Below are 26567 nucleotides of genomic sequence, written 5' to 3'. Positions count from 1 at the left end.
AATAAAAATAAATAAATATTTAAAAAAAAAAAGAAGTCAACTTGAAAGCGTTGGTGAGGAAGGGACAGTTCAGAGGTCCATCTTTCACAGATACATGTCACGAGGGCCAAAAGAAGCTGTGGCTGATCCAACTTGTAAGACATCTTGAATGACTGTGCTTTCCTGGTCTGAGAAAAGATACCGTATTCTTGGGGTGACATACAGATCAGGATGTTCAGTGAGCACAGTTTATCAGGGAAGGGAGAAGCCTCTTGATCCAAATAAGAAAAGCTGGCTTCTCCAGGCTGCCTTTCCGCCTAAGAGATGAGACAGCTTTTTACAACATATGCGACTTACTCATCTTCCTGATCAAGGGATTTCCCCTCATTTATTTGTGAAATGTCTCTTACTACTGAAAAAGTCAGAGGCAAATTCAGTCCTGAAAAGGTCTCGCTAACTCCTCCCCATCGCAGGTAGAGGGGAGCAGGACTCCACACCAGCCCTGCAGATTGCTCCTTGCCCCATCTCTTTCTGGGAACACCTTGTCAGAGTGCCACGCCACCAGCAGTGAGGGAGCAAGGCCCAGCCCATTTGATTGGAGCCCAGAACCATTTAGGTAGTGCCTCATCACCCAAAGGGCAAAGAAAACCAAAAGATGCAGTTGACATGAACCTTCATTCCAAATCCGCTTAGGAATAGGAGAGAAGATTTGAAATTTAAAACATAAAAGAGCACTTCTTGGGAAAACAAATGCTCCTTTTCTGATAAATTTATTATGTATCTGCTATAAGAATAAAACAGTGTGTGCGTCAGTGAGGGGTTACAAACAGCTTGCTATACGTCTTTTCTGTCTATGCAGTTCAATTATACCCATATTTAAGAAACTGAAGATGAAAACACAACAAAAACACAACAATCTTTTTATTTATGTAAATCAGATCAACACTGGACAATAAACCGATTTCTACCCAGTACCATAACAGCTTGTCTATAAAGAACAGAAAAGTTCCGATAGGATTCTACCTAGGGTCAAGCGGTTTTATTTTTAACCACTCATTCACAGAGGTATAGATTCACAGATAAATAATCCCAAACTACTTGCTCGCCATATTTACACATTCCCATTAAATTAAGCATAAATAAATATATACAAACTTAACATGGATAGCCTCCAGAGCTCATCTCATGAAGAGGCGATAGATTGATATTTCTCGATTGTGTGGCAAAAGCAATATTTGTGAATTAAACACCAACCCAAAAGAGGAGTGAATTTTGGAGTTTTAGGAAGGATGGAGTTCATTTCGTTAAAAAAAAAAAAACCCACTAATTTCAGTATTTCTCTTTTTATGCCAATAATGTAATATACATCATCAAAGTAGGGAAAACCCTTTTGGGCTGTTGAGGCAACATCAGATAGTTTAGGGTTATCATTTCCTTCCTACAGATTGTATTGTGAAGTACAGGAAATCAGCTGCTTTGACAAATGTTCTATGAACACTCTTAACTAGGAACGCGTTGTACTGGAAGATCACTGAGTACATAAATTCAGAGTTTCGTGTTTTCTGTTGGACCAAAGTTTTCATAGGATATGAAATAATTGTTTGAGAAAAGAGTGGTTTCCTTGGCCAAAGAAAACAAAAGTCAAGTCTTTGAAAGCCTCTTTAGTCCTTTAGGTGGGGGTGGAGAAAGCTAAGGATGTGGAGCCCAGGAACAAGGAAAGAAAAAGCAAGAGAATTTGGAAGAGGGCAGGAGAGAAAATTCCTTCCCACGTAGTGGAGAAGTTAGAGAACCTTCCAGATGGAAAGCTCGCTTAGAACAGCCTTTGCTCTTGCCTTGAGGCCATCCAGGTAGCTGGACGCAGGAGGGACAGACGGACGCAGGCCTGGAGACGTGTGGAACCTCTAGAGAACCTTGCAGAGTGGCAGCTCGAGGGCAGCGCTGCGGCATCTCCACTCTTTCCGTCTGTCCTTAGATCTTACTGTGGTTTGGGACCCAGCATTTAGGAGGGGGAAGCGGGCAAAGCTGAATGTCTACAACACGGGGGCGGGGGGGAGGGTTACAACCTACCTGTTTGGTTTGAAAACAAAGCTCAAAGGGTCTCTCCTTAAACATTTTTCTTGACTTAAAAGGCAACTCTTGTGTTAATCTTACTGTTTATTGATTTATAAAGCCCAAGGAAACCAAATCTTTTAATAACTCAATTATCAGATAAATGTAGACCTAGCTGCCACGAAAGCAAGCGGGCAGGGACCCTACTTGAAAGGAGAAGGGGTGCAGAGGCCCTCTGTGCGCGCGGACGGGGGCGGGGCAAGGGGCCCACGGGCCAGGGCGAGAAGGGAGCCTTGGTGGCCCAGTGAGACCGTTCTCATTCCACTCTCCCCCACCCCCAAGGAGCACAAGCGTGGAGAGCATTTCCGTTCTGACCGGGAGAAGGGGAAGCTTCTGGTTCCTTGCGTATTTCTAGGCCGCTCTTCCTGAGGGAGCGGGCGCCCCTTGGGCACAGCCCTGGGACCCTCCCGCTTGCAGCCCTCAGGGCGCGGCCCCTTTACCTAATGGAGCGCGGGGCTTTCTCGGTCGCTTTAGCCCTTAGGGTGAGACCGAGAGCGCCGCCGGCGGCCCGCAGTGGCTGAGTCTATGTCCTCAACACTCCTGGGCTCGAGCGGCTCCCCGCTCTCGGGACCTGCACAGTAAGAGCAAGGCGCGTCCATCGCGTCTCTCGCAGGTCACACGCGTGGGGCGCGTTGCCCTGCAAGGAAAGGAGATGATGGTTTTCAGTGTGCTTCCTCCCGGCCCTATGCAATCCGAACACATTTAACACAAGCGTTCCGGCCAACGGACAAAGGTTCAGGCTTCTCAAATGGGAAGAGAGAGGAGCTACACTTCCCGTAAGGCCCTGTTCCCAGCCACTGCACTCCTCCGAACACGCCTAGGGCTGCGCCCTGCACACCCTCGAGCCTGAGGTAGAGCTAAAGGTAGGAAAGGAGCTTCCTGGCACTTTCTTCATCACCTGAAACCAGCTCTCTACCCCTTTCCTCCTTCCCTCATCGTAGATCTCGGCAGGTTGCAAAAACCCAACCCTCCCTTTCACCCCAGGACGGGGGTTAGAGACCCGGTGACGTAAGTTGGTCTTGTCCATAAATTCTGTGGAACAACATCTGGATTGTCAGCAAGGGATGTTGCAGAGGTCCTGCATACTTTGTTTAAAAGAGGTGCATGTACCTACACTAAATTTAGAAACCTGTTTCACCCACCACCACCACCCTAGGGCATTTCTTGCTGCTCTTGGGAGCCTCTGACAATGGAATCTAGATTTTATTTCATGATAACACTAAGATGGAGTCCCAGGAACGACCTGGGCTGCCAGAAGTGAAACATATTAGATGCATGAAACTTCATCCTCTGGGAATAGTCCCTGTGGTAAAATTCAAAGCTGAACTGCATCACCTTTCACTTCACATTCTTTTACCATTACATGCCAAAATAAGTGCACATCTGGGTGGGGAAGGTGCCCCACTCATAACGCATCTTGTAAGGAAGCCGATGTGGCTGCAACACCAGAGTCTGTGTCACCCTCTTCCCTAGAAAAGCTGCCCCTACCTCATTAAAACAGTAACCAACGGAGAGCCTGGGGAAACTGAATCTATTTTAAGTGAGGGCAGTACTGGTAGAACATAGAATTTCAAGAACTTCCACCCTTTCCCCCTAAATTCACTTTTCACGACCCTACCCCCACTGGAGTTCCGGTGGTGAGGATGTAGCAAGTAGACTCAAAACTGCCTCCATCATATTGGCTACTTTCTATATTATTCCCTTTGAGCTTCTTTAAAGAAGTTCACCTGCAGAATCCTGACACGCAAGCTTTGATTTAAAAAGGATTGGATTTTTTTTTTCTCAGTACCTTATAGATTGTGTAGAAAGCCCAAGTCCTCTTTGAAGAAGCTCATAAACCATGCGGGCAGAGCTTTGGAAAACAGAAGAGAATGAAATGGTACATACCCCTCCGAAGGGATTACATACTAATCAACGTATTCATACTGTTTTGGATTTTTTTTTTTTACTATAGTTCTTAAAATCGGTAGATGACACAAATATTATAACAAATGCAAGTTTCTCTGTACGCAGATTCTGGCAAGGCTGGTAACTAGGAACGTTTCTGAAAGGAATGGATGATGAGTCGGAATCAGCTTAGTGATCCGGATTTGCCGAGCCAAGCAGCCTCTGGCCAGTCTGCGGCACCCAAAACTGCACCCCCGCCCGGCAGCAGCACCTCCCTACTTTGCAAACTGCCAGGGACCTGGGCCCCGGGAGTTAGGAACTCAGGCTGGGCCAGGACCAAAGTGACCTAAACCTCACCAAGGGGCTCATCACACTCTTTGCATCCCGAAGATTCCCACAACAGTGTCAGGAAGGAGGGCAGCTGTAGAAAAGGGTGGCTGGGAGAGGGGCCGGATGGAACAGGGGGCGGGGACTGTGAAAGAGTTTCCTAAAAAAATATTAAAAATTAAAAAGTTCGTGCGTCTCAGTCCACAAGCTCTCAAAGCACTGACAACAACGTTTCTCCGATTTTCTTCCAATAAGTTAGCGTTTTCTCATATTAAGTCTTAGGTTTGTTTTCCAAAGGGGGAAATCATAGTTTTCTTTTATTATCAGTATTACTAAGCTCGAAAGAACCGAAGTGGAAAATCCGGACGGTGGTCTCCAAGTGTAATCTTGAAATAGACACTGAGAACCGATACTGTTGCTCCGCTGTATGCCTCAGGTTTTTTTTTTAAAGTTACTTAGCTTTCTTTTTTAAATTTTTGATTGTATGTGTATTCTACCTAATATAATTCTTCCAAAGCCAATCCAATATTTTAAAGCTAAAATTAATTTTTTCTGTTTCCTTTTGTATTTAAAACATTTTTCCTTCTTTTTTTTAAACTTTTTTTTTTTTTTTCATTTCCTGTGTTTCTCCTCCTTGTCGCCAGTTTTACTACCTGGGCCTTCCCCAGATGTGTGCCTGTTAGGGGCGGTACTGCTCAAGAACATCTTGTCCATGCCTTTCAGCGCCTCGGTCAGATAGTTCTGCAGGGCTGTGAGTGCCGCGCAAATGGCCGGAGCGCCGAAGCCGTGCGTGATGAGGCTGAAGTGCGTGAGGCAGCTCTGGATCCCGGGCTCCAGGATGGGGCTGGGCCGGCTGTTCCCGATCGGTGTCCGGTCCTGAGCCAGCAGATCCGTGAATTCTTTACAGAGTTGCCTGCAGTGGGGTGGGGGAAGAACAGAAAATCACCGAGTGTCACTGGCATTTGGCATGAGAAAGGAGACACTGCGACAAGCCCAGAGGCCCTGGCCTGCGGAGCGAAGCTCGGGAAGCGATTCTGCTCTGTTTCCTTTTTCTAGCTCCTCCCTGGGAGCAGCTGGGACAGCAAGGATAGCAGGGGTGGGGGAGAAGGTGCCACTTGCGACCCCAAGCCTTGTCGTTTTAATTTTTGGTTTCGTTTTTTTGCCTTTCGGTCCCTTCATTCCAGGACAGCTGGGTTCCACTCTGGCAACCTGAGGAGGCTTTCGCTCTTCGAATATTCCATACTTGTGTACACTTACCTGGCATTCCTTTAGGTCCTTCTCCCCTCCTCTCTCCTGCCTCTCCCATCTCTTGGTGATCAGACACAAAGAGCCCTGAAAGATTTAGGCCCTGGGCCACAAGCCCACTGGGCAGTGGAGCAGATTGCTGAGCTCTGCATGGCCCAGGGCAGACACTGTTTATTCTAGGACAGAATGCTGATTCCATTCAAGGCAAAAAAAAAAAAAAAAAAAAAAGCCTTTTACCTGCTGTATGCAGCCAGAGAAGGATTCTTTCTTTAAAAAAAAAAAAAGTTACACTTTCTATTTTGCAAGTATGGGCTAATAAAAATCTTCCCATAACAAGATTCTTGTCAATATCAAAGGTTCCCACATAGTTTAAATAAAATCTAAAGATAAGCTGTGAAAACACTAGGGAGGCCAGATTTTTATTTTTTGAAGGCTTTTATTTCTTCAAGGCATCTACACCTTAGAGAGATCCAGCCCTAGAAATCCTGCATGCCCAACTCTAGATTGAGCTTATTTGACAAATGTTTTAATATAAGAAGTGAACGGAGGCTCCAGCCCAGCAGGCCAGAGGACTTGGTTCTGCTAGCCAGCAGGGACGCTGCACCCCAGCGACCACACTTGCCACACACTGCCAGGCCTCTGTCACTTGCCTCTAGCTGGCCTCAGAAGATTCTAAGGGAAGCAAACTCAGGGCAGCCTAACGCTGCACAGACCTCAAGGGACAGCCTAAGCAACTTGGCAACACCTGGTCTAGCCAACAGGAAAACAGCAGGTCACACTGTTGGAAGGACTCTGGGGCACCCTTTCCCCAGCAGGGGCCGATTAGACTAAGGTTACTGACTAAACCAAGCAGGGACTGCTTCCTCCCATCCCCCCCCCCAGCTGAAGCAGTAGGACTTTGGATTTTCAGACTCCTGGGTGGGCGGAGAACAATACCAGGTACCCTCCTTCTGTCCTCAGGTCCCTTGGGAAGAAGCTTGCCACCTTTCTGACCTCAGTGAGACAGTTTTCAGCAAGAGATACCTCGGGATCAGTGAGGGCATGCAGGTCTGTATGCCCAAATCCCTACCCCCCATCAAATCCAGCACAGAGTCACAGAGGAGAGGTCTGTGCAGAAATATCTCAGGAAAGCTCCCTGGAGGATTCTGATACCCTCAAGTTGCAAAGTACTGGCTTAAGAAAAACAAGACTGCAAGAGCCGGTTCGTCACAAGCATCCCTTAGGGAACTCCTGAGATGTTTGCAGGGTCCTGTTATCAGACTCACACACTTTGTTTTATTTTTATTTTTCCCTAAAGTATCCTGCTTCTGTTACAAGGCACAACAGGTCTCCCAAACCCAGACACCGAGTCGGGGGTGGGGGGTGGGGAGTGGGGGGGTGTCGGAGAGCAAGCTCCTGACGAAGATCTCCCGTATTCCTGGCCTTCCCTCAGAGGAAAGCCCTACAGAGGGTGGAGGCCAGGTTTTGATCATTGGGGGAGATGGTTAAAATCTTTCCTTAAGTTTGTACTCATTACTAAAGTGCCAAAAAGGAAATTCTGTAGTGAAGAGAACAAATGCTTAGAGTTAAACATTTTAAATCTTCAAAGCCCAAACCAGGGTCTGTAAGCAATTAAAGTTCTGGGACATTAATATTTTTTGACCCTGCGGAAAGGGGCAATCAAATTCCAATCACGTCTCAAAAACATCTGGACAAATTTGAGCAAATGATTTTTCAGCCTTCCATATATTTCTTTAAATTATGCTGTCAACCGAACAAACCGCGTCCTGCAGCACTAAATAAATGAGCGCGCTGTTCAGGCCGAGCCTGCGAGAGAAACGTGCGGGCGCACGCAGCGCCGCCCACTGCAGGCCTGAGCCGGCCATAAAACACTAACAATATGACACTGAAGCCAAAGACAGGAGTAAATCAAATAAATAGAAAACCCACTGTAAAAGTTCAAATGAGCTCTAGACCTAAATTTAGCCAGAGATTTACTATTTTCCCCTCTGGAGTTGCAGTAAATTTTACAAGTCTGTGGAAGATGACAAACAGCAACGTTGGAAACGGAGTAATTAGAGCCGTGGGTAGAGATGGGTACAGGTGGGCGACACGTAGACACCTTGGGCAAGCACACAGAGCTGTACAGAGATGGCAGGGAGACAGATGGGACACCCCGGCAGCAATATACACCTTCCAGGCAGGTCCTTTTTTCCAGGGCCGGCTTGGAAAAGGTCTGCCTGACTTCCCTGGGGTTGTAGAAAGCAGCTGTAAAATGCCGGCCTTGGCTTAATAAAGCTAGAGGTGGAAAGAAAAGAGGACTTAGGTAAGCCCATAGTCCTCAAATCTGCCCATCCTGGAGGAGCCAAGGAGGCTGTCTAGCCCTGGCTGCACTGGCTGAAGCGCCACTACTTGCCACACTTCTCCTTCCCACAGTAGGTCTGGCACCGCTGCACCCCCTCCCCCATAGGTGGCCAGCAGGATGGAAGCCCAGGGCCTGAGACACTCACTTGGTTGCCAGCAACATGTTCTTTCGGGAGTGCAGGTCACTGGGATCTGTGTGCTGCCGGTTCAAATACTCAGAGACAGCTTTAGCTGGAAACTCTGTTTCACAAATGTACCCAAAATCCCGGGCTAAGTGGACAGCTTCTCCTGAAAAGAAAACAGCAGAGAATTAGCACCCAGCCTCTGCTAATTCGGCTAGGATTTCCAGCAGAACCAGGTACCTGGGCAAGAGACAGATCCTGGGAGGAAAGAAAATTTGGAATCTGTAATTAAAGTTGTGGGGAAAACTTTACTTCTCTTGCTTTTTCCAGCCTTTCCTTGAGCCAAGTCCCACCTAGACACCCCTGAATAGCTTGGGGTCTCCTACAACAGACCAATACATTCATGACCCCACTCAGAACTGAACCTAGACTTTTGGCAGGCCAGGTTCCACCTTCTTTCTAAAGCAAGGGTTAAATTTGCTTTAAATAAAATCTGAAAGTCACCATCATCTCCCTATAACTGTATTAGGAACTATCTCTTACTAATAACTAATACATATCAGCAAATCCATGTTTATAAATGTTCACAGATATTTTAAAATTTTGTAAAGTGCACATGGAAGATGCTCTTCTATTTGGCAGATGAGAATTGTTCCTGTCACTTCATCCTATTAGCCAGGTTTCAGGTCTCTCCCTCAGAGGTACCTGTCACCCTCCTGCTACTTACAGGCTTTCTACTATGCAGAGATGCAGGTTCCCAGAAATGGGGCACGGAAGGCATCCCAGAGATTATGAGACGCCCCTTTCAAATAAAACATTATTACCTGTTAAAGCACAGCCTTAGGGGTTTCTGGAAAGATCACAAATATGAAAAAGAGATATGTTGAATTATCCAAGAGTTACTTTATTTTTAAGGAGCATGACATACTTTTAATCATCATTATCATAATAACAACAGAAGACTTCAGGCATAGTGTTTCTAAGGATTCACAAAGCTGAAGTGCCACGAATATTGGAATTTCATTGGGATTCCCAGTTTCTTCCTTTCTCCACCAGAATCCCCATCTTGGTCTAAGACCACCTGGGTTCATTTTCCAAATGAGGATGATGACATTAGCAATTCCCTGAAGGGCAAACTGTGAAACCTCAGGCTCACAATCAACTGCTAAGAAGAGTGGCTTGGACATTTGGTGGCCACTGCCTCTGGAAGGTAAGTTTACACCTAGTAGCTCTGCCTTAAGACAGTGAAGTGCAAGCAAAGTCTGTAATTGTGATGGCCAGGTTGCTGGCTGAATATTCCAAAACATTCTCCTCCAAAAGCCAATTCCCTACAGGAGTGTCATATCATGTGATATCAATAAAAAATAGAAGTGAAAAACAGGAATGACAAAGTAGATGCTAGAGAAAATTCTTTATCTTTGTCTATTAGGATCGCCTGGCTCTACTTTCTGTTTTGCATTCCACAAATTCAATTACAGATATTCTCGTACCCAAGTATGTAGATGGTCTTCTTCAACACGTGACATAAGCATCATTCCCTAGCCCAAGTTAATAAGCAAAGCAGAATGTGATTGTTCCTATTATGACCATGTGGTCTACAATGGATAAGCCTGCTCTGAAGATCGTGCTTGACTCTCTTCCATGTTTCTGGTCACTCCTTCCCCAGTTTTCTCTTCTGCTTTTTGACCTTATAAGTTACCAATGTTTCAGAAAGCCCCAGGTAATTGGCAAGAAATAGGGCCATGGGAGTGGTAAGAGTTCTAACAGGACCATTAGGGGGTCATGAACGAACGCAGTGTGTTTTATAACAGCAGACATTCAGAGGTAAGGCCTGCGGAAGGAAGGGGTACACCAGGCTGCTTATGGCCTCTCTTTCTGCAAGAATCCAGACAGTGGGTGTGTGGCAATAGAGGTGACCTCTGCCTCACTGGGAGACCCGCCTGGTCGTGCTTCAGAGCATGGGGACCTTTACCGTGCGTCCCTCGGCCTCCTGCAGCCACTGCCTCCCTCTAAGTAAAAGGAACTTTGGATTTCTCTCAAGGAGCCGCTTGACATCCGCTCAGAAGGGCACCACAATCGCAATGATTTCCAGTTAATCATGAAACATGGAAAATGTCAGCTCAAGCCGACGGTCGAGCACAGCCGCCCACCCGCCCGCCCCCCGTGCTTACCTTCCACCAGGGAGGTGAGGAGCGTGACGTTAGCTGCTTTGCGCCTGCCCGCGGGTAAATTCAAACCGATTTTTTCTAGCCTTTCTCGCAAAGATCTCCCCCCATTTTTCGATTTGGCTCTGAAATTGCAAGAATTAACATTCTGATTAACCTCAGAGTATTCCTGAAACAAAGTTTAGACTTAGCAATCTAAAGCCCAGTGGAGCTTGAAGAGGTTTTAACTTGAGGTTAGCACTTTCCCCTTCGTTTTGGTTATTTGCTGATAGTTTGCTGAGGTTTGCTTAATTTCTGCAAAACAGCACATTAAAAAATTGAGCTCCTTTCTTTTTTTTTTTTTTTTAATCTTGTGAGAAAAAAAAAAAAAAGATACCGGATGGGAATAATTTAGATGTAAGTTGTGAGTCCAGAAAAGGTAAAAATTGCGGAAGCACGTGCCTGTGCACGCATGCGCACGCGTGCACGCTCGCAAGCCTCCAAGCGCTCCAACGTTGCTTCCCTGCCCAGGAGCCAGACAGGAGAGCAGAAGGCCAGGGAGCAGAGTTTTGCTGGCAAGGAGGACCCTCCTTTGGTTCCAGACGGAAGGGGCACTTTGGGGAAGGGGGCTTTTGCAGGAAAAGCTCAACAGCTGCTGTATGGAATGCAGTTGATTGAGGAAAAGGCTAAAATATGTAACTACTGACGACCCTGGTCGTCACAGTAAAACGACCATGTCTGTGAGTGTCGTTATGAGATAAGCACTTGCTATTTGCTATCTCATTTAATCATGTAAGTTCATATACACATTCACATACAGGGAGTGACTGAGAATGACTTCACTCTCAAGTGTAAATAACTCACTTGAAAGATGAAACAAAGTAGGGCAGTACAAGTGGATTTGAAATAAGAGGCTTGGGGCTGGGGAGATAGCTCAGTGGAATAAGTGCTTGCCTGGCAAGTGCAAGGTCCTGAGTTCGATCCCTGATACCACCAAATAATAATAATAATAATAATAATAATAATCATAATCATAATCATAATAATAAAATTAGAGTCTTCCTAGGTCACGCCCACATCCTTCATCTCTTCCAGGTTCTTTCGGTAAGAGCCAGAAGGATAGTCTATAACGTCTCTTGATGCGCTCCTCACGCAGCCACTTGTAGGAAAGAGACGGATTTTCAGCTCTAAAATGAAGTTTGGCCTCAGAGTCACTCCCCTGTTGGGGACAGCGCTAAAAGATTCAGGTTAGGGCAGGGACTTTGGGCAGGAATTGAAATCCCCCCCCCCCAAATGGGGATTGAACTCAGGCCCTTGTGCTTGCCAGGGAAGCGCTTACTCCACTGAGCCATCTCCACGGCCCCCAGGAATTGAAATCTTAGAAACTGTCTCTCCATTTCCATAAGGAAGGGTCAGCATGTGCGCTGGCATACTGGGGAGCAGGTATATGGCTCCAAATAACACTTGCATTTCTGGACTGGTGCAATTGTTACCAGTGTCAGTGTTACTGAAAACATAGGAAAATTTAGGAAAGCTTTTTACACTGTGAAGCACAGAGCAGCCCTGGGTCCTGGGACCAGCTCAGCTGTCGCCACCTGTATTTTCAAATATGGACTAAACCCCAGAAACATGAGCCACTTGTTTCACATGACTGTGTGTACCTAGGTTGAGGGTTGCGCTTTTAGGGGTCCCTGGGTATAGAACAGCCAAATGCAGGTTCCCAGGGCCTGGCCCAGCGGGCTTCGCGTCGCGTCAGAGCGTGGGTCTGAGCACGTGGCGCTGCTGCTCTCCCGAGAAGCAGCCTTCTGGTTGCTAGGCAACGGCGGGGCCAGCGCAGCCCCCGGGGGCTTTCCTTCTGCGCCCCAAGCTCCAGCGTAAGCAAGGCGAGAGTCCGTACCTTCTGAGCACGCCGCCGAGGAGAGACGCGTTGAGGCACTCCGGGGGCGACAGCCGCCTCTGGACCTCCCCCACGGTGACTTTGTACTTTGAGGTGGAACTGAGCAGGGACAGCCGGCCCGGGACCGAGCAAAATACCTCACCGGTGTTGACCGACATGCCTCCCAAGAAGCCGTCCTTATTCATCATGAGAGAAGTCACAGATTTGGGAGGGACCGGAACTAGAGAGAGAGGAAACGAGAGCCATAAAGGTGACCGGGTTTCCGGCCTGCTGAGCAGCGCGGAGAGTGCGTCCACGCGTGACTGCTGCACACGCGCCCAGCGGAAAACTGGGGGAGGAAGCGCTTGCGGGCAGAGACGGGACAGCCACCACCCTCTGGAAACTTACTCCAGGTTTGTCCTTGGACACCTGGGTGTCGCCTGCCACGCCCCATCGCCACAAGCAAACAAAACGAGAGAACACAACGCCCGAGCTTGGAGTGGTTGTGGTATAGAACTAAGCAAGTCCTATTTATTCCTTGCTGCGCTGGCGGTGCGATCGATCTTAGCCTTCTCACTGGCTGGACTCTGGCTCTCCACTTCCTCGTCTGTCACCTGAGGATGGTCATGCCATTGTGTGCAGGCATCTAAGGTGATGACCACCATTTCCCTATCCAAAGTGGCAGTGCAGTCCACTCCTTCCTGCCTCTCGCTGGACCCAGATCTGCGATCAGGAAGAGGACCGGGGCGGGGCTCGTCAATGCCAGGGTACAGACAAGTAATGCCACTGACCTGGGCAGTTGGGCCCAAAGAAGCTGCTTTTCTCTTTAAAGTGAGCTGAATTCTTTCCTGCGTGACAGCAAGAACAGATTAATTTAGAAATGAACTCAAATGCTCATCTCCACTGAAAACAATTCCGCAGTGACATGAATTTTGTTTACAAATTAAAGCACCGGCTGGCTGGCGGTTGTTAGGTGTGCTTAGGATTCACAACAGGTGCCCTGACCAATCAACCAATCACTCTAATTCACGTGAGCGGCAGGCTTGCCTGGCCCCAGTTGTTTCATTTCGGCAAGTAATTGATAACAAACCGCACTCAAGGTATGTTTTATGCAGAAGTTAATAAGAGCTGACAGCTGGTCTCCACTGCTACCCGTACGTTCAGCTTCTCCAGCCTGTGCTTCTGTCTAATTGTGTTTCGGTGTCAACTGCACGTCAGGAAGAGGCTGAACTCTGTGGTAGCAGGAGGCTGCCAGCGCAGCAGGGAGGAAGCAGCCTCCCAGCCTCCCCAGCAGTCTTGCTCCTAGATTTCCAACCGTCTCCACCCAATTTCTGTTAGTGGGCTCAGGCCTCAATGGACAGATAACTCCTGCTCTCCTTCCGCTCCTACCAGCCTGGTGCTGCTCCCCCAAGCTAGCTTCTTCCCTTGGGATGTGAAGCCTGCAGGTCCTCATGTATCCATTCACTACTTCAGGAAATTTACTGAAACCTGTACCTATTGTGGGAAAAAAAAAATTTCCATCCCTATCTTATGAATAAAGACTGTCTCATCTTTTAACCCCATACCAAAAAGATACCCCTGTTTTATCATCTGGGATCTGGAATTCCTGGTCAAACAAGATGGATAACCTCCCTTGTGTGGATTTTTGTAGCAGTCTGTTCTGTTATAAATTCCAACATTCAGGCCTCTGTGATTGTTCAGGGGCACTAAAAGCCAGGTAGTTGCCCAATTTTTGTATTTGCCATGGATTGTCTGGCTCTTTACAACACTCTTGTGCAAAGGAGCTTTCCTGGGGGCCAAGTGGGGACAGTAATGGATGCTCTTTTCATTGTTTCTTGGTATGTAAGTTAGAGTTCATCATGCCCAAAGCTCTGTCCTAGACAGATGTACAACGATGGAGGTAAGGGATGGTGCTCCTGTACTGAGTTCAGAGTGGAGGGCAGCTCAAAAGGCTGGCTGTGGGATTTCTTCAGAACCTCATTAGTGAGGCTGCTTCCCAAGTGGGAACCAAGGAAGGAAAACTTGAAGTTATTAATCGGAGTTGTTTAAAGTTGGTAAAGTCATGTGAGTGGGAGACTGGAAGGGCATCACACTGTTTGTCTTCTAACTTGTTTTTTTTTTTTTTTTTATTTCTTTGTGTCTGGTTCGGCTGGCCCTGGGTGTGGGGCTGGCATGGCATGTGGTGCCAGAGATCAAACCTTGATCAGAAAAACTCTCCTACCTTAATATGCCTTGAACCAAAATTCTTTAGTTTAAATTTTTTTTTTTTTTTTTTTTTTTTTTCTTCTGAACCAGGGATTGAACTCAGGCCCTTGCGCTTGCCAGGGAAGCGCTTATTCCACTGAGCCATCTCCCTGGTCCCTGTCTTCTAACTTGTATGCACCGTATCACATTTTCCTTCATTTATCATATTTTTCACATCATCTCTCATTCTATATTTCAAATTTAGAGTCAAAGCCTACGGACCAATAACTTATAGTCATGAAACTGGCATTAGGTTCACTTGGAAGAAAAATTTCCCCTAAAATATAGATAGTTCTTTTCAGTTTTATTATGATAGAACTACAGAAATAAACTGGAGAAAAATCTCATTTTGAACACTCAGCAATACTACTTTATTATTTAAATGTTAGTTAAAATTTTTAGCAACAACTAAGTCTCCACTAAGCTGAAAATACTGAGTCTAGTTCCTGCTTCCTTGACTGGATCGCCAAATACTGGAATTCTACCTACTCTTGAGTCCTGCGTGCCAAATCTCTTGAAAAGCTAGGCCTTTAGAGACACTCTACCACGTGCCCTCTAATTTTACTATTGTTAATTGCCTGATCTACCTGACAAGAGCTGTTTCCTCTGGGGAATGCATACTGCTGCAACCCCAGGGCTGTCCCTTTCTGCATATCCATTGTCACCTAAATGCCCCCAATCCAGCCAGTTTCTAGCCACTCCCTGGGTCTTGGGGGAGGTTTTTTTCCCTCCAAATCACAGACAACACGAGCAAGTGTAACTCCAATTACATTTTAATTTCCTAATTTACGTAACAAAGTCGTGTCCTCACACTGTGGCTTATACCCGCAGGCTCTTAATCCTACCTGGTTTAGCACCGGTCCCTAGACTAGGTGCTGCACATTGCTGTCCCAGCTTTCACTAAGGTCCAGAGTTTTGTGACGATTTACCTTCCCCTCCACTCTCGCACCTGCTTTGCTCAGTTGACTGACCCTGGATTTTATTCTCTTTGTCTTTTATCTTCTGCCTTCTTCCAGCTTATCAATAAGCTCAGAGAGCAACAGGGCCCGGTTGATTTGTTAGTAATTATAAGCACACTGTTCCTGCTCACAGAGCCCAGAGATGACTGAGATAGGTTTACAGCGACAGCAGGAAATAGCAAGGAAATGGAGCATGGCGAAACCCAGCACGAAGCTTTCTGTTCTTTACATGTTTACAATTTTCCGTGCATATATTAAAAGTGGCTTTCCACTCCTTGAGTTGGGCCGCCCCAGCAGCTTCTGCACGCAGCACCCACGAAGCTCACCAACCTCTCCTTTTCACTGCATTATGCGAGCAAGAAGAAAAAGGCACGTTTCCAAAAAAAAAAAAAAAAAAATCCGTATTTCTTTACAGTGAGTGGAGTTTTAAGAGAGAAAATTATTAGAGAACATTCTTCATTAGTGGACAAAACAGAGCTAAAGTGTTAACAGGACAGCTTTTCGTCTCTGCTGTCTAACCACTAATGACACAAGCTGCTGGCAGAAAGCTACACTTCTGGGATGAGCCCCTCTGCTGGGGCAGTGAGTCTCACAGAAAGGGATTCTGACTTAGATAGGTGAGCTGAATAAGGGCACAAGTAAGAGATTCGCCACTGACTTAGACTGACTGGGAAAAGTGAAGTCACAACTTGTTAGCAGCAAGGAACCCTTTCCTCATATTTACGCCTTTCCTCATCTGCCAGGGGCTACACTTTATTCTACATGTTGAGTCAATGCATAAATGTGAGCCTGAAATTGTGGAAAGAAAAAGAAAAAACTTCCTATGGAGAAGGGTATAATATAGAAAGTTACAAATGTTCAGCGGTGTCCCTTAATGACAGAGTAGAGGAAACTGAAAACTGAGATGGCTGTCACTGCTTGAGGTGTGGGGCCTTGACGAATCACCTGTCAGCTCCTGGTCTCCACACTTGAGGGTTTCCACACTTGGGAAGCTGGAGAGCAGTGTTTCACCTTTCCACTCTTAGAACTCTGTGAACCCTAATGGTTCCCTGGATGGATAGCATGCATCTCAGGGTCTCTAGCTGACAGATCACTATTGGCAGCCAAGCGGGCTCTGGAAATGCGAACATCTTCCTATGAGGAGAATCCCAAAGCTTTGCTGGGTACAGGGAGACACTTGGTACTCCTCACCCTCTAGGCCAGAAAGAAGAATCTCAAGGAACCCACTGGAATTCGAATTCGGAAATGTCTTTATCCCTGTTCCCTAAGAAAACCCAAATCAGCTAGTGTTTATATGGGGAACAGGTCAGAACTGATGGCAAGAAAGTGGGAGAGAACGCAGGTTGAACTGAAACTAACCAAACAGGATATCCCTAAGACCAATAAAAATGCCCCACAGTAACAACATTTGAACCTTGGACTCCAGCCACACTAGCCTTTCCAAGAAATCCCAGCATATTTTCTGCTGTCTAAGGTGTCAAAATGACTGCATGCTGGTCTCTGATTGCATCAAAAACTTTATATTAAAACCTAGGTAAGGTTTCGTTAGTTAGGCTCCATGGTGGTGGCGATGTTTTATATTAGCTGGGCATTCTCTCCCAGATTCCTAATCTTAATGGAACTGAGAGTTAAGAATGATTTTTTAATGTCTTGTTGGATTTTTAGACTGTTAATGTACCGAATCCTTCTCATTATTACTTTATTGATTGCTCATTGACCAGCCCCCTTCAAATCGTATTAACCACCCTCTGCCGGTTTAGATTAGGAGAGTTTAAAAAGCACCTTTCATTACTCCCCCCACCACACACACACTCCTGCCATGGAGTTGAGTCTAGGCGGCTTAATGGGAGCTCTAATGGGGCAACTAAGAAGAGAGGGGCCACGGTCCCTGCCGATTGCATTAATAGCTCAAAGGGGGCCAATACAGAAAATTAGCCGTAAACGAGCTCTGGAGATCTTCAAATGAAAGAGCCATTTATCACGCTGGCTACCTTCACTCCACTCGTTTGCTCTCTCTACTGGGAACAACTCATTTCCTCTTAACTAAATTACTTCAGAAATGTCAGCTAAACCCAGATAGCAAACATAACACAAGAAGGAGCCTGTAATCTGTGGGGTGATATGAACACGGGTGAAAAATTAGGCTGGTTGAACTTGAGGAGGGGCCCTGCCAGAGGGAGAGGGAGAGAGAGAGAGAGAGAGAGAGAGAGAGAGAGAGAGAGAGAGAGAGAGAGAGAAAGAGAGAGAGAGACCTTGACCAATTCTATTGCTGGCCTTTTATTTATAAAGCAAAATTTTTACAAATCTATGTAAAAGCCTATGAGAAAATAAATTAAGCAACTAAATCCCCTGCCAGTTGTTGAAGTTTAGAATATCCAGAAAACATGCTCATTTCTTTTACAAAATTAATTTCCCAGAGCCATCCCCTGTGGGGAGGTGCGTTGGCAAAGGTAGGAGACCAGGGTAGAGGGAAGAGGGAAGTGAACCCACAGCTTTATTTTAAGTGGTTTGTGGTGAGTTAGAAAGAATAAATCAAGCATTTATTCTCATTTTTGCCTAAGGCTCTTTAAAGATAAAAATATAATAGGATCTTTCCCTCATGTAATAAAGCAAATATCTCAAATATCAAATAATGGAATTGACCTAATATTCGTATCTTACCAGGTCCCTTGAATCAATTAAAGTGACAAGGGTGCTACTTAGATATTTTAAACTTATCTACCTTTCTGAAGAGTACTCCAGCATTTCCCAAAACAGAAATTGCAACCTTAGTCACTGATATCCATTTTTAATTTCCACAGATAACCTTATACATAAATATTCACCCTTTTGCACAAGAACACATTCAAGTCCTGCAGCCAAAGTGTCCCTCCCGTATCTAAGAATATTTCCAGCTCCATTTTGCTAGGTACGCTAAGTTTTAAGTGTTTTACTGGCCTGACTACTAATACCATTTCTGATTGGCCATGTTTTGGGCATGTCCACTGCCAGCCCCAAATGATGTTGCTAGGATACAAGCGCTCAGCTAAGCGCTGGAGCTTCCCTTAGAAAGGACTGGAGCGGAAACAACACAAAAAAAGCGGCGGAGAAGCTCCTCCCTCACCTTGCTCCAATCGACCAGCAATTAACCAGAAGAGAAGACCCAAGAGGAAGCAGCGGAAGTGAGCTGCCGGCACAGTTCCAAGGTGCCGCAGTGAGAACCCTAGCGCCTCCAGAGTTGGGGCTGAGCACCCGAGACGGTGCTGTCTAAAGAGGGCGAGATTGTGCTGAGCAATACACAAAATAAAGAATTTGCTCCAAACCTCAGGACGTCTCAGCACACTCCTTTTGAAGCTAAGTGGCATCATCTCGGGTCCGGTACCCCACCCACCTCTCCAAGCTGCTGCTCATGCCTGCATCGAAGAAGCACACTGCGAATACCCCATCCTTTCTGCAATTCCGCAATCCTACTCCAATTTGATTCTAGATGGATTGCTTTCCAAAGCTCCTTTTTCTTTTTCTTTTTAATCATTTTTGTCAATGTCAAGTGGCTCAAGTGAATCACAAATGACTGAAGCTTGGGATTGTTGACACCAGTCATAGGGCTGGGCTGCTCTAACATTCAGAGGAAAGGGTTACAGTAGTTAAAATTGTGTTTTCAAACACAAGTTCCTGTGATAATTAAATACTGCAGTGTTTATACATTCGGGCCTCTAAATTTGTGGCATGTGAGTGACATTCAGGCCTTTTGGCAGCCGCTCTAATCGCCAGGCATTCTCTCAGTGACTGTCAGAGAAGAAGAGAAAAAAATTAAGCAGCTGCAATACGCCCGAAATGAGTTATTGTAATTACATTTAATTAGTTTAATTAGTTAATTATTTTGCTTACAGCTGTACAAGAGACTGCAAACATTTGTTAATATCACATGCCCTTTAACAGTATGGGGTGATTCCTCAGCCCCACTAAATCACGAGTGCGTGTGGAGAAGATTTAGGTACGTGCGTGGGCTGTCTCAGCTCCTCCGGGTGCGTGCATTTAGCAACCCATTTGGCTCAATTACAAATAGTAATAAGAACAACTCACAAACACAGAGAACTGGAAGCAAAATTACTACCAAAAAAATCAAAACAAAAACAAGGCAAAAAGAAGTTGCCTCAACTATACGCTTAGGCTCAGTGTGGTTGTTATCAATGAAACAATTGTGGCGCATTTTGGAAACCAGTGGTTCCCAGGCAACTCCACACATGACAGTTCATTTAAGATGCACCTAGAATGGCTACCGGATGTGTTAGAGGGGAAATGGCATTTGTTTCTGTCCTTCCGTTTCTCAGGCTTTCACTCCGCATTACCCTGTTTCCTTGTTCCTTTGACCTGTCGGACAGTCGTTGCATGAGGGTTGTAAACAAACATGTCTAAATATCCAAGTCTCCCAAAGTGAAAACTCATCGTAAAGACATTAAAGCGCGGGAAAACTTTGCTTACTTTTGGGAGGGAAAATCCATACCTTTTTTAATGACAGACTGGTCCAATAGATTCATGCCGCTGTTATTGGCATCTTCAACTGACTGCAAATGCAAAAACATCACTATTCAAATTGACTGGATACTAAAGAATTGCACACATAAATCATGTCATCCTATGTGGGAGTTTCTGTTATTTCCATTTATATTAATTCACGAAGAGAGGTTTTATTATTATCATTATTACCTTCAAATCGACATAGAAATTAAATTCACCCAAATTATAAATTCTTCCACTGGAAGAAAAGGGAAAGGGAACCATGAGATACATCTAGGATTCAATATTGGTCAATTATTATATAAAACATCAGTATTACAAGCCTTTATAATATTTGCTTGGATGAACTGTGAAAGTCTGGCAAGTGCTGACAGATTTTCATTAGTATTGGTTAAGAGCAATTTTTGTTTTCCATGCTATGGTGGTCCATTTTAACCCCAGAGCCACTTCACAAATATATAATAGTTTACATTATAGGATTTTAATTAAAGCCTGAGCAATTTGGAGTGAAATGCGAACAACAGCACACAGAGACGCTCACGAGGCTCCAGGGCCACGCCGCTGCGGTCTGTGCGCGGTGTTCCGGACCTCTGCGGGCACAACCGCAATCCAAGGCGGGCTGCCGCGCCGCGGGCTCATCTTAGCCCGGAGGAGCGCACCACTGCCTGCGAGGAGCACACCTGTTTGGAAGGCAGCAAGTGCGTGCGCCCAACACACACGCACAACACAGGCACACACACACACCCTGGATCCTGCCAGCCTGCCCCTAGGGAATCTCAGGGAACCCGCCTCCTGTGCCACCGTGTCATCCTAAGAGGGAAAGTTTGAACTCTGAGCTTGCGAACAGCTATGGGGGGGGTCTCACTTTCCCACGTATCTGAGCAGAGTTCTGTGCCCCGCACCCCAGGGTGTCCAAACACAGCTCCCCTCCACCCTTCCTACCCCGCCATCCCGGTGACAGTAGACGCTGGGTCTTTCTGAAATGCAGAGGGCTTTGCTCAACCCTGAGAACTTAGGTTCGGGCCAAGCTGACCCCCTCTCCAGGGGGAAGCACAGAGGAGAGGGCCGCAGAGGGGAGGCTCGAGGCGGACCCGCCACCCACGCATGCCTCAGTCCAGGCGGCCGGGCTGGGAACCGGACCTCTCTCATCACCCAGGGTGATTTGTTGCTGGTTTGTTTCTTTTCGCTGTTGGGGAGGTGAGGAAAATCACCTCTCGGTGAGAACTGTGTTCGGTGTAGCAGCACACCAAGCACATCTGAAGAACACTAAAAAGCTGTTCCAAAAAATGCACCCCCCAGGCGCGTCCCTAACTCCCCGGGGCGCGCCGCATGCTCGCCGGCCTCCAGCCAGGGTCGCAACGTCGGGGCTTGGCGCACTCGCGACGGCCAGCACCTCGCCCGCGCCGCTGCGCAGACGTGCACACACGCGTGCTCAGCGACGTGGGGTCGTTGTGGTAGTTAATGAGAAGGCTCTTGTCTGATTTTCTATCTAATTACGGCCGCCTGCTGGGTTTTCGTACAGGATATTCACGCAGCATGCTGGCGCTTAATCGGCACAGGGAGGATCGTAAAGATTTAATTAGGACTGCATGCGGAAGCGAGGAAAAACAACTCAGACTCGTAATTACTAGACTTCTTTAGTTAAAAGTGATACCAGGGGTTGCTTTAAGACACAAGGGTGTGTTTGAGTGTGTGAGCGTGTGTGTGCGCGGGCGCGTGCGCTTGGGGGTTGGCTTAGCATGTTTATAGGTTTGCATTCCTGGGTGGCAGAGGGGATGAGGGGTCAGGCAGCCGGGATGGGCGGAAGGAGCCGCAGCCCCGGCTGCTCCACAATCCTTGACCAGGTGTCATCGCTCTTGCTGTCCCCGTCTTCTTTGTGACCCATTTTTCCTAGTTTTTAAGCACTGCCCCTTATCCCCTACGCACTCGCGACGGTGCGGTGCGTCATGCCAGGAACCCAAACAGCGATTTGCTACTTTAATGGCCCCTGTGAGTAAATTGAAATAGAGATTGACAGGGTTTTATAGTTTCATTTAAAAAATATTAGAAGCATTTGGTTAATTAGCTCTCCCTCTCCCCTCTTGCACGGAGGTGGCCCCGCCTGAGTGCCTCGGGTTGTCCCCAACCTTTGACCCAGAGGCCTGGGCAGCGACCTCAGGCGCTGACCGCTCTCGGCTGGTGGGGAAGATTGGGAGCACAGGCCGGACCCTGGAGCCTGAACAAGTGCCTCTGAGGTGCAGGCCAGGGCACTCTCCTGCCCCTTTTATTGACTGGACAGGTGCAGCCAGCCCATTTGCAGCCTCGCTGCAGGGAATGCTGGAAACCCCCAAGGCCGAGTAGCTTTAGCATTCCAGTCCCTGACTTGTAAGTGGGTTTTCTGGTAGGACAGGGGAGGCAAATCACAGTCTCTGGATTGGGGCGTCTGGTCCTACTTACATCTTCTCCCTTGTCTTTGTCACTTTCCTGAGTCCTGTCGACCTCACCCTGTCCTCAGGAGGTCTGGCCTAAAGAAGGTGACAGGAATCTCACCTGCCGGGTTCTTTCCTTCCCAGGACAAGCACCGGGTGTTATCTGTCTCTTAGCCCTTTGCTCTGAGGTCCCATAAACCTTCCCACCTCACCAGGCTGAAGTGAAGCTGGAGCAGGAATAGGGAAGGAACTGGATTGGCCAGAGATGTGAAGGGGTCACACCCTGGTTCTTTTCTTTTCTCCACTGCCCTCTCCACCTCTGTAGCCTCTATACGAGACAGTACAAGACAGCAGCTACCCAGCCTGTGCTTTCTGTTCACACGATTCTAAAACCTTCCTGACACTTTGATGCAGTAAATCTCCTGACAATTCTGTCATTAGAAGAAAAAAAAAGCCAATAACTGAACCTAAAGCAATCTTCTCCCTCTTTGGAGGGAAGAATTCCTGAATTCAATTGTCTGCGCCCCTCGGCCAGCATGCAGGATAGCAGGGACAAGGCCAGTGTTGGCCACACCAGCAGCAATGGTAATGAGTTGATCCGCTTTCATTATCCAGCACTCTGAACCATACTCAGAAAGGTTAATTTAAAAACTTTCCCCCTGAGATACATATTATCTCAATGCATTAGGAAGACTATTTAATATTCTCCTTTCTCATAAGATGTTTTGAAATGAGCAGTATCTCCAAACAGGGACAATCACAATTGAAACAACAAAACCATTGATCATTACTATGGGTAAATCCAGGCACAAATCAGCTGACTTCATTCTTTTTAAAAATAATAAACAAGCTTCTTTTAAAATAATAAACGACTCCTAGACCACACACAGACAGTATTTGACTCTGGCACTACATTTTAAACGTTTAAAAATGTATTTTCCTTTCAGAAAGGTAGAGAAGAATGATTTGTGCAGCCCTTTTCCATTTCATTTTTGTTTGCTTCACAACCACGACTACAACGATGCATAATATGTACAACTATGCCCATGAGATAGAACTGTCAGTTAAATTCCATTCAGGCATATTTTTTTTTCTAGAAACTATTTAAATTAGAGGGGGAAAATCCTGCTCAGAATCACCCAAAGAGTTTTTAGAAATCATCTCACTGATGTTCCTTTGTTTAATTTAACCAACTGTTCTCAACCAAATCAGGCTCCATTGTGTTGCAGATGGGATGGTGGGAGGGTAGGGGGAGTATTTTGAGCCTTTGTTTTAAGAAATAAACACGTGATGCCTCTTCCATGGGGCTGGCTGGGTGATGCCTCTTCCATGGGGCTGGCTGGCGGCGTGGACAGAGGACTGACAGAGGAGGGGTGGGCGGAAGAGTGAAGGTGCAGACTTATTCCACCACCATCCAATAGATCAAAAAGTGAGAAGAATCCCAAGATGGATTTGTCCTCATGGACTTGCAAACTGACTTGCAGACCTCCGGGTCTGTCCCCCACAAATATTCCGTTTTCAGAGAGTGACTGTCTTGGGCAAAGCTCTGACATGATGGGAACATCAGGAACAGGACAAACAAATAGAGCCCATGACTTTCTCCCAGTGTGCATGGTTACCCTTGGCACAATCTTGCCCCTCCGGCAGAACCACCGGTGTACCCAGAGGCGCTGGCACCTTGCTGATAGAATCCTGGTCTCTAGGCAGCCAGGACTTCACTGCCAGCTCTGTGGAACTAACACCCAGTGTAGTGTGCACGGCTGTGCATGTACAGATGTGCTGCTTGTGCCTGTGTGGGTTACCACGCCTGTGCAGGCAGAGTAATGGGGGGCTAGGAGTAGGGTTGCTGAGGGAGGACCGAAAGCTAGCCTTGATTCTAATGAGCACAAAGTATCAAGCATTTCTTACTTATCCCCTTCATGATTTAGTTTTTAGTTCCTCTAATTCACAATTGCACTGCCAGAAATCACTGCTGCAGATGCATATTATATATATATCCTGACCCTCTGGTCCTGTTTTAAAAGATGAGAATGACTTCTCTCCAGAGAGGCAAAGTTGCTCTTCCCCAACCCTTCCCCTGAGGGGTCCCTCCTGGGCTATCCTCTACTTAATTTGCAGTTACCTGGACATCTTCCATGCCGGGGTGGCTGAGGCCATGCAAGGAGAGGCTGTCGCCCATGCCTGCGTCCAGGCCATGGTGGGCCGAGTGCAGCAGCACGTCCGGCCGGCGAACTGAGTGGTAGTCCCTCCGGGGGTCGAGGCCTGAGAGCTGAGGCAAGGCTGCCCGAGGCTGGGGGAGCAGGGAGCCGGCCTCTGAGCCCACTTCTTGCCGCTGCCGTTGCCCCCAGGGGTGCTGCTGGGGTTGGTGCAGTGGATTCAGGGAGTAGGGGTCGTTGACATGGGAGTAGGGGTCTTGGCTCTGGTGGTAGGGGAGCGGCTGGTAGGGGGGCGGGAAGTAGGGTGGCTGGAAGTCCGATGATGGAGTGTGGGACAGCGGCGGGGCGCTCGAGTAGGGTCCTTGGGACACCGAGCCCAGCTGGGAGAGCCTTGAGCTGTGACTCGGGACGCCATCGTGTCGGTCCTGGGAGGAGAGAGAGAGAGAGAGAGAGAGAGAGAAACACAAATGGAGAATCCAGGCTTACTTACACCCTTCTTGGGACAGGGGAAAAAGGAGCCTAAAACTTAGACCCTGGGTTGACTCAGGGCCGCATGATTTCAGCAAATCCACATGGAAGGCTTTGGTGAGAAAAAAAGGAGAATCGCCCACAGAACTGAGCCTTCTTGGGGGAGTGCAAAGTGAGCAAAAGGGGCGAAGGCAGATGAACTTCGTGTGTGGACTGGTTGCCCGGTGCCCGGAACCTCTGCTAGCGGTGCTCTTCTACGCCTGTTAGCTCCTTTTCTCTAACTCTTGCAGGGATCCAAAGCACAGCAAATAAAACTTCACGGTATCTGGGGGCTATAATCCCCTGTGAGATGCCAACCTGTGCCTTCTCGGGAGTGCAGGCGGCAGAACAGGAGCCCTGGCCTAACCTGGCAATCTTCAGAGCTCCAAGGAAGCTGCTTGCTTTGAGTTCTCAGTCATCCCTGTCCCCCCCAGAAAGAATTAAATAACTTCAACAGTGTTTGATTGAAACAGATCTGATTTGAAATCATAGCCTAAGCCCACGTTAAATGAGATGTGGTTGGCAGGAGCTATTTCTAAGCTGACTTTTCTGCACCAAATGCTGTTATACTTCAGGGTGTGGAAATGAAGGACCTGAAGTTGGGAGGGGGCGAACCCCCAGACAACTTATTGTTGGTCCTCTCTGGAGTGTGACCGAGCGAAAGGAGGAGAAGGGGGAGGTGTGGGTTGGGGGTGCTTTTAATTTCTACCTCTCCTCTGTGCAAGCGCCATGGCAAAGTTTCCATGGTTCTTTCTACTGGAATAGTCACCTAAATTTCCAAAGTACAATGACAAATACAAAGTTTTCCAGTTCAGCCTCCCCCCTCTCCCAGCTGACTCATGGAGCTCAGAGACGAGAACACACAATACAGAGAGAGAAGCAGCTGCAGCCTCGTCCAATTATGGTGCTAAATTACCAAGCCAAAGGCGCTCAAAGAAAGACAGAGAGACAGGGAGAGACACACACACAGAGATGCGAAGACCGAGAGACAGTGAAAAGAGAGAGCATGCAATTCTGGTACAATGCGAATCCAAACTCACCATGGACGAATAGGTGTGGACTAACATCTGGAAAAAAAAGCCTGGTTACTGCTCAAAATCAAACAATGATTAAAAAAAAAAGTCAAGGAGTCCAGCAGAGAAGAGAGCTGGGCGCAGGAGCCGAGCCTGAGGTGTTTCCAGGACAAGCCATCAAAAAAAAAAAAAAAAAAAAAAAAAAAAAAAATATATGTTGGATTAAACATATTATGACTCAAAATTTTTAAACAATGAAGATTCGGTTGTGATTTTGTAGCTGATGGAATGTGGGAATGAGAGCTGTTTGGGAGGGGCTGCTGCTTTAGTAATAATAACTAATCGTACCAACCAGGAAAGGCAAAGGGTTGCAGGAAACCACCACAATGAAAAGGACTTGGGCCAGCACCCCATTTACTTCCTGGCGTCTCCTTGCTCCCCCACTATATGATGCAAGATCGTAATAGCACTTCAGATCCCTTCAAGGTCTGTGTGTTCTCCCTCCCCTAACTAGGTTACTCTGGTACCAGCCCACCGGTCCCTTTAGAGATTCGGTGAGTGTTTCCAGGGTAGACTGGTGCTATCACATAGCATTTTTTTCAGAGAGACCTAGACTCCTTTTCAATCAGCAATGGCCCTTGTGCTGAACCTGAGCAAGGGATCGTCATTTCCTATTGAATTGGCTGGCATTAGCCTTTCACAGCACCTTCCTTGGCTGCCAGCCTTTCTGAGTCTTTAGAACACCACAGAC

At 47.0% G+C, this 26567-nt stretch overlaps 1 protein-coding gene across 7 annotated transcripts in view; it reads right to left on the bottom strand.

Annotated features, from left to right (window-relative positions):
* Positions 1-885: 885 nt before the first annotated feature.
* Positions 886-26567, bottom strand: part of Tfap2b (transcription factor AP-2 beta) — a 28245-nt gene continuing 2563 nt past the window's right edge. The window contains exons 2-11 of one of the 7 annotated variants that reach the window (XM_023711889.1): positions 25844-25870; positions 24263-24721; positions 19719-19779; positions 12824-12880; positions 12054-12273; positions 10184-10302; positions 8037-8178; positions 4956-5215; positions 3878-3940; positions 886-2725 (exon numbers count right to left, since the gene is read on the bottom strand). In XM_023711889.1, coding sequence (XP_023567657.1) covers positions 3879-3940; positions 4956-5215; positions 8037-8178; positions 10184-10302; positions 12054-12273; positions 12824-12880; positions 19719-19779; positions 24263-24721; positions 25844-25870 — 1407 coding nt within the window. In that variant the 3' untranslated portion in view covers positions 886-2725; position 3878. Of the gene's footprint in view, positions 5216-8036; positions 8179-10183; positions 10303-12053; positions 12274-12823; positions 12881-19718; positions 19780-24262; positions 24722-25843; positions 25871-26567 lie in introns of all 7 variants that reach the window. The other 6 variants (XR_002820461.1, XM_023711892.1, XM_023711891.1 and 3 more) reach the window with 6 other exon arrangements.

The sequence above is a fragment of the Octodon degus genome, unplaced genomic scaffold, assembly GCF_000260255.1.
Source record: "Octodon degus isolate 3935 unplaced genomic scaffold, OctDeg1.0 scaffold00022, whole genome shotgun sequence".
Lineage (NCBI taxonomy): Eukaryota > Metazoa > Chordata > Mammalia > Rodentia > Octodontidae > Octodon > Octodon degus.
Note: the sequence above shows the minus strand (reverse complement) of the source record. Positions and strands in the feature narration are given on the sequence as shown.